Source organism: Arachis duranensis, chromosome 8, assembly GCF_000817695.3.
Source record: "Arachis duranensis cultivar V14167 chromosome 8, aradu.V14167.gnm2.J7QH, whole genome shotgun sequence".
Taxonomy (NCBI): Eukaryota; Viridiplantae; Streptophyta; class Magnoliopsida; order Fabales; family Fabaceae; genus Arachis; species Arachis duranensis.
Window position 1 is genome coordinate 25,517,057 of NC_029779.3, and position 8,410 is coordinate 25,525,466.

Here is an 8,410-nt window from a genome sequence, read left to right on the forward strand (position 1 = left end):
GTTATATATAGTATATAATATATATAATATATGGTATTACAAAGTTGCTTAATTTGAATTCAAAATTGTTTAAATTCAGATTTAATTCAGAATTGTCCAACCTCATAAAATTAGGAATAGAATAGTTCTCTTTACCAATTCATAGCACTCCATGGGAATACTTTGACCCTGTATACACATTTGTATATTTGGTCTATGCAGGGTTTAGTTTTACCATTTCTTAGTCTTCAAATTTATTTGCTTAAAACTTTATTTGTTTAAAGTAGAAAGCTGAATGTTCTACTTAAGTAACAATGACTAAGCTAATAAAATAGTTGAGCACAAAAGAGGAAAAAAGAAACTTAAATGAGAGAAACTATAGGCATGATCATAAATAAATAATTAAATACAATACAAATCCATACAATATATCAAAGTCTCTGCTGCAGAAAAAGAATAGGTTAAATGGTAATGCACTAATGCCTAAACAACTAGGGATTTCCAAAAAAAAACATAATAAGAGATAATACATTCAGAGTGCTAAGAGTAACACAACCAAAAATGTAGCAAAGGGAGCCATAACTGCTGAACTACTAAGCATAATAGAGGCTGAATCTTCTTCTATGCTATCATAAGGAGATGAAGCCACTGGGGAGAAGGCTTCAGGCGAAGGAGACATCGGCAACGGCGAGATACCTTGAGGTGCAAGCAAAGAGGGTGGTGGGGATTCTGGAACTGGATGATGTTGTGGGGACATAACCTCCACAAGAAGCTTCTGTCCTCTGCTACAATGATGAGCGGTTCCACTGATGAAGTAGAAGGCACCAGGGCTATCAAGATTGAGAATGCTCTTGCCGTTGTCAAAGGCTGTGATGGGGTTACTTGCGTCACAGTGAAAGTAGTCCCATTCCTCCACACTTAGAACTGAGTCATTCTCGTACTCAAACACTGCAAAAAACAAAGAAAATTAACGTTCAGAAGTTGCATAAGTCTAAGTGCAAATGCCATAGATATAGAGATAGATATATACCGAGAGAATCTCCAACTTGGAACCTGTTTCTTTCAGCCCAATGGGTGTAGAATGAAGTGTCAGTGGGATCAGGAACAGGCCAACCAAAGTGATCACCAACTTTGAACTCCCTCGCAGCTGTGGTACACAGGATGATGAAAAGAATCACACATTTAAATAGATGTCACATGCTTTATTAAGAATGGATGTTGAAGAAGCAAAAAGTGGTGATAAACCAAATGCAAAGTGCAGGGTCTGTATATATAAGCACAAGAACATGATAGTGATTAGAGTGTGTTTAGGTAGTTATACATAGTGGGTAGTTATTAAAGTTGAGACTAACGTGCGGCCATTATTGGTGGGTATAAGTTAATTTGGTCAAAGAATGGTCAACAATCAAGGTCACATCTTTAGTGGTTTTGGAATATGGCCGCTGCTATAGCTAATGTGACCATGCATGCAAGTTGCCACATACTCTTTTATTTATGAGAACTAGAAGTGGCCCGTGCATATGCGCGGTGAGATTATAAATATTTTAATTTTATTGTCAACTAAGAAGTGAAGGTTACGTTGATCACTATGTTTAAGGCTGGAAAAAATATGGGGATTCTCTTGTAACTCCAATCTAGTGTCTTTAGTGAAATCCAATAAATTAACCTTATGATGCTTTATTTTAAAACCAAAAAAAATATTAATATCCGAAGCAATGCAAAAACAATGGAGAACTACTCCTATTATAGAAGCAGCAGTGTCAAGCTTAATGGTTGAAAGATTAAATTTTATTCCTAAAAATATTATTCCTAGAAATATAATGTCTAGGAATGAAATTACTTGGAATATAAGATTTTTATGTTTGTTTATAAAACTTAATGCATTGGAATATTATGTAATAATCTTAGGAATGATTAAATTTTTGTTTGGTTGAGTTTAAATTTCTTAGTCATATTATGTAATATGTCAAAATTATCCTTATTCATTCAAATTAAAATATTAATGACTAAAATTAAATATAAAGCTAATTAAATATTATTATTTTTTACATTATTTTTTTAATTTAAAAAATATTTCTAATAATAAATTTATTAAAATACCCCTAATAATAAATATGTTTAGATAAAATTATTATTGATTCTAATTTTTTTTGAAATTTACTAAAATACTCCTAATATCAAATATCTTTAGTTAAATTGTTTATTGGTTCTAATTTTTTAAATTTACTAAAATACCCTTAATATCAAATATGTTCAAATAAAATTATTATTGATTCTATTTTTTTAAAATTTACTTAAATACCCCCAATATCAAATATGTTTAACTAAAATTATTGATTCTAAATTTTTTTAAAATTTACTTAAATACCCCAATATCAAATATGTTTAACTAAAATTATTATTGATTCTATTTTTTTTTAAATTTACTAAAATATTCTATTATTAATTTTAATTTTTTTAAATTTACTAAAATACCCCAATATCAAATATCTTTAGTTAAATTATTATTAATTCTAAATTTCACTTAATAACAATATGTTTAATTAAAATTATTATTTTTTTACATGTTGAATTTACAAAAAAACTTCTAATAAAAAATTTACTAAAATACCCTTAATAAAAATATGTTTAATTAAAATTATTATCGATTCTAATCTTTTCAAATTTACTAAAATACCCCTAATAACAAATATCTTTAATTAAAATTAACATTATCACAATTAAATTTACTAAAAAAGCATTACTATTATGCAAATGAAAGTTACAAAGAAGTCTCAAAAGTAAAAATTACTAGCACTAATAAGCATACATGCACAACTCTTATACAAGAACACAAACACATCAACAAAATGAAATCAATATTACAACCTCACAGAGAAAAATTATTTCAATTATTGAGTGTGATGTCTTCTCCTCCATTGGTTCCACATTTCTTGTGCAAGTTGATCTCTCCATCTACTCCAACATAGATTGGTTTATTTCACAAGATTCTTTTGGAGCCCAACTGTGGTCAGACTTCAACAAAAGCAATCTTCAAATCTCCGTTCTTAGTTACAATCATCAGGCTTGTATCACATTGAATAGCAGCTCCATCTATGGTTCTTTTGCTAATCATCCTTGGCACCAAAATGCTCAGAAGAAACCAGACACCAAAATAATCTCCAACATGGTTAGAGAAAACAACAATGATTTCACCATATAGGCATTCATCTGTATGTAAGCCAGAGGTAGCTCCTCTGCATCCATAAAGGCATGACAACAGACCAAGTGTTATGGGAACCAATTTCTTTACCTTCTCATTATCTCTCTTTATGTACCTGCATAACAGATAGGGAAAATGTAACAAGCAGAAGATTTGTCTGTGCATCATTTGTTATAAAAGAGATACAACTTTCCTCCATGCATATATCAATGTGATGGGAAATTTAACTGACACATACATAATGGCAAAAGAACTGCTTAAGAACAGGAGCAGTTGTCATAATATTGGAACAGGAAAAACTTTGGAAACAGAAAACCTCTAATCAAACAATCTTGATGAAAAATAGAGGTATAAAAGGAAAACACACTTCAAAGAACAAGATTTTGCCATTTGAATTTTAAATGATGGGGAAAAAAAGAGAGAAAGATAGAAAAGGAAAAAGAAATGCTTGTTCCAGACATAATCATCCTAGAAAAAGGAAGCAACAGTTCGGAGGAAAGAAAAAAAAAATAGCAAACATGTTCTTTCAATTACCTCCTGCAATTCAAATATCAACATCTCGTCGATGAGAGCCTTCACGTTAAACAAACAGCTACAATGAAACTAACCAAATAACAAGCCTGACCAAACACATTATCTAAATCATGTACGCAAAAACATTTACTTAGTTACTTACTCAATCTTTTGAATGACAGGAGATGATATATCAAGAGTAGACCAGAAAAGCATCACTGGCATAGAAATGACAGCTTCAGTTCTTACTTTTTCAGCTTCATCATGCAGACCCATATCTAAAACTTCAAGAACAACACTGCTGCTCAAGTTTGGGCCTAGCTTGGATAATACTTGAAGAGAAAGGCATTTTGCTTTCCATGGGCAATGGTTATCAACAGCAGGTAGCATATGAGTCCAAGGAAGTTTAAGCACTACACAAAGGTCTTCACGGTAACGCTTATCTTGAAATTGATTGTAGTACCAAAATTTACATTTTTCCTTTTTGAATTCATTTTTTATATATAAACTAACATTCAGATTTATCAAATCAAGAAAAAATAAATCAAAGTTCATTGTGGTTTAGAGAATTTTACATGCACATTAATGGTAATGCACTAATGCTTGTTCACCTAGTTATCCTTCAATCTAATTCAAGACTTTATTCAAATCACTTGAATCAAAACATTAACTGCACATAGGAATTATACAAGAGTCATTCCACTCCCGAGTTGCTGTTAATAAGAAAGAAAAGAACCGGTGATCACATATCAAATTTAGTAATAGCAGTATGGAAATATCAGTTCTCAACAAATACAATTACAACTGATCCTTGTTCCACTAAGTAAGTTGGCTAATTCAATTTTCAAACAATCTAAAATATATCAACAAACAAGTAAAACAGAATAAATAAATTGAAGAAGCATCGGAGGAAAACTTAAAGGGCTTCTTGTTATATGCCAAAATCTGTAAACATGCAGATTGAATAATTGAACAAACTTGCACTATCATATGAAACTGTAACAAATATTACCAGAACATATAAGTATACCAGAACATGCACACCAAAATACATTTTAAAACTGGAAAACTAGATCCCACAGATCCAGTAGCTGAAAATTAGATTGCCACCAAAACAACTTTACATTGTTACTAGTATGTAAAATTCATCAAGACAACAGGATAAAAAAGCAGAGCAATAGTAATGCAAGCTTAGTAGTGCATTGTAGCATGGCTCATGAAGTACACAGCACGGGAAGCCAAATTAAGACAAGATTAAGCATATAAAAATATGTTTTTGTCAGATTCAAGCCAAATTAAGCATGTAAAAATATGTCAAAAGCTTAAACTCTTTATTGAGGCAAATCATCAAACATGTTGTTTGCATGCAACATAATCACAAAGAGCGTATAAGAAATCAAGCAAAATAAAAAATAACTAATCAAATTAGCAGTCTATTGCAGAAAATTAGTGTAATATGATGTAGAAAGCATAAAAAGAATCCAAACCTTAACGAGAGATTCAAAGAGAATTCGCGGAGATAAGCAATGCGAACATGAACTTGAAAAAGAGAAGGAAACCAGTCTTCCGTTTAAGGTAACGGTGGCACCGGTGTAGCTCCGATGGCGGTGGCGTTGGTGAAGCCTCCACTGATTTGGGAAAAAACTCAAACCTTAATATGAGATTCGAAGAAAATTCACAGAGAAAAAGCAGTGCGAACATGAATCGGAGAAGATAAAGAGACGAATCTTCCGTTTAGAGTAACGGCGGTGCCGGTGCCGGTGCCGGTGCCGGTGCCGGTGCCGACTCCGGTGGCGTTGGTGAAGCTCACTGATTTGGGAAAAAACTGCTCTGCTAGGGTTTAGTTCTTCAAAAAAAATGAAGAAGAAGTGAAATATAGTATTAAATAATAGGAGTAATTTAGTCTTTTTGTTTCATTATTTACGTTCCATTCCCATTGGAATGAAAGATAATCCGGGGAGATAGGAATTGAACGAGTGGTAATTCAATTCCAAGGAATAAAAGTTACCTTAGAATGTTTTTTTTAACTTTGAACCACACATAGGAATTTCATATTCCCATCTTAAAATTTTTAAGAATGTTCTATAATTTCCCCAACCACACCCATCCTAAGTAATACAGGCCTTCCAGCACAATTAGTATCAAAACTTGAAATATTGGAACTTTTCTCAACTTCACCATTCACAAATGCACCATCACTTTGCGGCCCAAATTTTCTAGCACTATCAACCAAGTTAAAATCTTTCTCAGCAAACAACTTCTGGGTTTCTCCATAAACACCACAATTTGGATCAGAATCTGAATGAACCAAAATTTCCCCAACCTCACCATTCACCATTGCACAATCATCATCATCATCATCACAAACACCATTTTCCAAACCACACTTTCCACCACTAGAATCAACCAAGTTACAATCTTTCTTCACAAGATTAACAAGCAAATAAGGTTAATTGACAAAAGATACCAAGTTTGTTGAGAGAGAAAGAACAGAGACCAGAGACACAGCTCCGAGACGGTGACGACGGTGACGACGCAAACCACGGGCGCGCAAACGGCAGCAAAGTCACAAACCTTGGGGAGCAACTGGCGCCACGAAGTGAACCGATGGAGAATAGGAGATGCACCGTCGTTGTTCGGACCCTTGGAGGTGCTACTGGCGGTGGGTAAGATTAGACGATTCCTTCACAGGAAAGGAGAGGAGAAAGGGTAGAGGAGAGGATAAAGGTTTGCAGAAGAGTAAGAGCAACACACCAAAATTAATTTTATTCTAAAACTTTTGCTTTCAAGTTTCAAAGTATTTATGGCTCACCTATAGAGGGACCTGTAGTTTGAACTCTTAGAGTTTACACTAATAAGAAAACAATTAATAGTTGAATATGTATCACCCGCTTCTAATACACATTAGTTGTATAATGGTTTACTGCAGGATATACACATTGAATAATGAAGTTTGCTTAGAATTATTCTGGTAGTATTTTACATTATTCTGTCTCTCAATCTCTGAGACTAAACATGTACACCAATGGCCATCTCTTTTCTCTTGTGGGCCTAATGTTCTCCTGTTCTGCATAAAATGGCTGGTTGATTCTTTGATTTTGTGTGTGTGTGTGTGTGTGTTTGTGTATACCTGTATATACTGTTTGTTCTCTCTCCTTTTTGTTTGGTTTAGTTTGTATCTTTTTCTTCATAGTTTTTCTCCTTTTTGTTTGGTTTAGTTTGTTGGATCAACATGTATTTGGTTTCATACTTTCATTAATCAGTTCTTAATATGTATTTTTATTTTTGGTCAGCAGTTTTGTTATTGCTTTTTTTGTTGTTCTGTATGGTAGGTAGATCATAGTTTCAACTAAAATTATTACCAGGATTATGTCTATTTGAAAGAAGTTATTTACTGCATATCAAGCATGGGTTCAGGCCATTGGTTTAAGACAATCATTTGATTAAGAAAATCAAAACAAAGTAGATCAAAGAAATCAAAGATACAGCACACTTTCTTTGTGTCAATTTTACCTTCATTAATAACTCATCCTAGTCCAGGATTTCATTGCTGATAATGCCTGTTTGAGTAATAATTCGTCTACCAATCCTCCTAATTCAAATGATTCTGCTAATCCTAATCCACCTAGTTCGAATAATAGTCAGTCACATGGTTCTTCTAATTTATGAATGTATTTGTTGATGGATCTGTAATTAACTAATTACCCAGGTTAGTGTTTTAGTGTTTTCTCTGTTTTCAAATTTATTGTTACTCTGTTTAGTGTTTTCTAATTGCTCCTTGGCTAGTGTTTTACACTTTTACTGGTTTACTGGTTGCTGATGGCTCCTAATTTTTTTTGTTGACATTTGCTAATGGCTTTGATTTGTAGTTGCTGGCTCCTAATTATTGCTGGTTTTGCTGGCTTTGTTTGTTGCTGAATGTTGGTGGCAGAATTTAGATATGGTCATAATTTTTTGATTTTTCAATGTACTGTGGCTGGTCTTTACTTTCGTATCTGGTTATGGATACTTCTTTGTTTTGTAGTTGCTGGTTTTGCTTTGATTTGTAGTTGCTGGCTCCTAATTATTGCTGGCTTTGTTTGTTGCTAATTAATGCTGCTAATCCTAATCCTAATCCACCAAAGCAAATTTGCAACAAGTTCTTGCGGATTTTGTTAATTTTTTATTATCCTGAGTTGCTGATTATTTGACATAATGTTGTTGCTGATCGTCTGAAATAATATTGATTGAGTTGCTGGGTTTACTACTTTACTGATTCTGAGTTGCTGCCTATTAAGTATTGAACTACTGATTTTGTTAATTTTTTATTATCCTGAGTTGCTGATTATTTGACATAATGTTGTTGCTGATCATCTGAAATAATATTGTTGCTGTTTTCTGATTTTCTGATTTTGAGAGTTAATTTTATTGATGGTTAATTTTTTCTGATTTTCTGATGTTCCAGATCCTGACCATGCAAACACAAAAAATTGGTTAGTATATTTTCTTGTTTCAAGTTTTTTGTTTCTTTGAGTATGTAGTCTTATTTTTGGAACTTATTGTGAAGATTGCTTTAAAGTAGAAGGTTTGGGAAGACCTGTCCCTTTTCAGTTGTATGTGAATCCTGGAGAGGTACCATCATATACACTTTTAAAATTTTTATTATATTACACCTGTTAATTATGAATCAAGAATTAATTTTTCTTTAAATTTGGCGCAGGATGTGAAAGCGAAGCT

General features: G+C 32.7%; 3 protein-coding genes across 7 annotated transcripts in view; 1 reads left to right on the top strand and 2 right to left on the bottom strand.

Annotated features, from left to right (window-relative positions):
• Window positions 1-511: 511 nt before the first annotated feature.
• LOC107461559 (mavicyanin-like) lies at window positions 512-1,154 on the bottom strand (the record flags this gene model as incomplete). The annotated part of the gene is made up of 2 exons (XM_021128381.2): window positions 512-927; window positions 1,010-1,154. Coding segments are annotated over 2 exons (561 nt in total), but the record flags the coding sequence as incomplete, so codon positions are not given.
• A 1,550-nt stretch (window positions 1,155-2,704) lies between these two features.
• Window positions 2,705-5,621, bottom strand: LOC107461618 (serine/threonine-protein kinase ATR). Of its 5 annotated transcripts, none has more exons than XM_052253024.1 (4): window positions 5,182-5,621; window positions 4,270-4,364; window positions 3,858-4,107; window positions 2,705-3,296 (listed from the first exon to the last, which is right to left on the bottom strand). In XM_052253024.1, exons 3-4 carry the CDS (start codon window positions 4,082-4,084, stop codon window positions 2,990-2,992), a joined length of 534 nt encoding a protein of 177 aa, XP_052108984.1. In that variant the 5' UTR covers window positions 4,085-4,107; window positions 4,270-4,364; window positions 5,182-5,621; the 3' UTR covers window positions 2,705-2,989. The 5 variants fall into 5 exon arrangements, with proteins under 5 accessions (XP_052108984.1, XP_052108983.1, XP_015935629.1 ...); XM_052253023.1 differs by having other exon boundaries at window positions 4,270-4,407; XM_016080143.3 differs by lacking the exon at window positions 4,270-4,364.
• Window positions 5,622-5,767: 146 nt separating this feature from the next.
• Window positions 5,768-8,410, top strand: part of LOC107461619 (AT-hook motif nuclear-localized protein 3) — a gene marked incomplete in the record, with an annotated part of 3,484 nt that continues 841 nt past the window's right edge. Inside the window, 4 exon segments of the mRNA XM_052253025.1 lie at window positions 5,768-6,433; window positions 8,139-8,166; window positions 8,241-8,305; window positions 8,394-8,410. Of these exon segments, the coding sequence (XP_052108985.1) occupies window positions 8,148-8,166; window positions 8,241-8,305; window positions 8,394-8,410 (101 nt within the window).

Bases quoted from the DNA above. Each gene is read 5' to 3' on its own strand.
- LOC107461618 (XM_052253021.1), bottom strand. From the start codon at position 4,249: ATGAACTTTGATTTATTTTTTCTTGATTTGATAAATCTGAATGTTAGT. The intron at 3,297-3,857 runs GTAAGTAACTAA...TCTGTTATGCAG, and splicing joins CCTGTCATTCAAAAGATTGA to GTACATAAAGAGAGATAATG.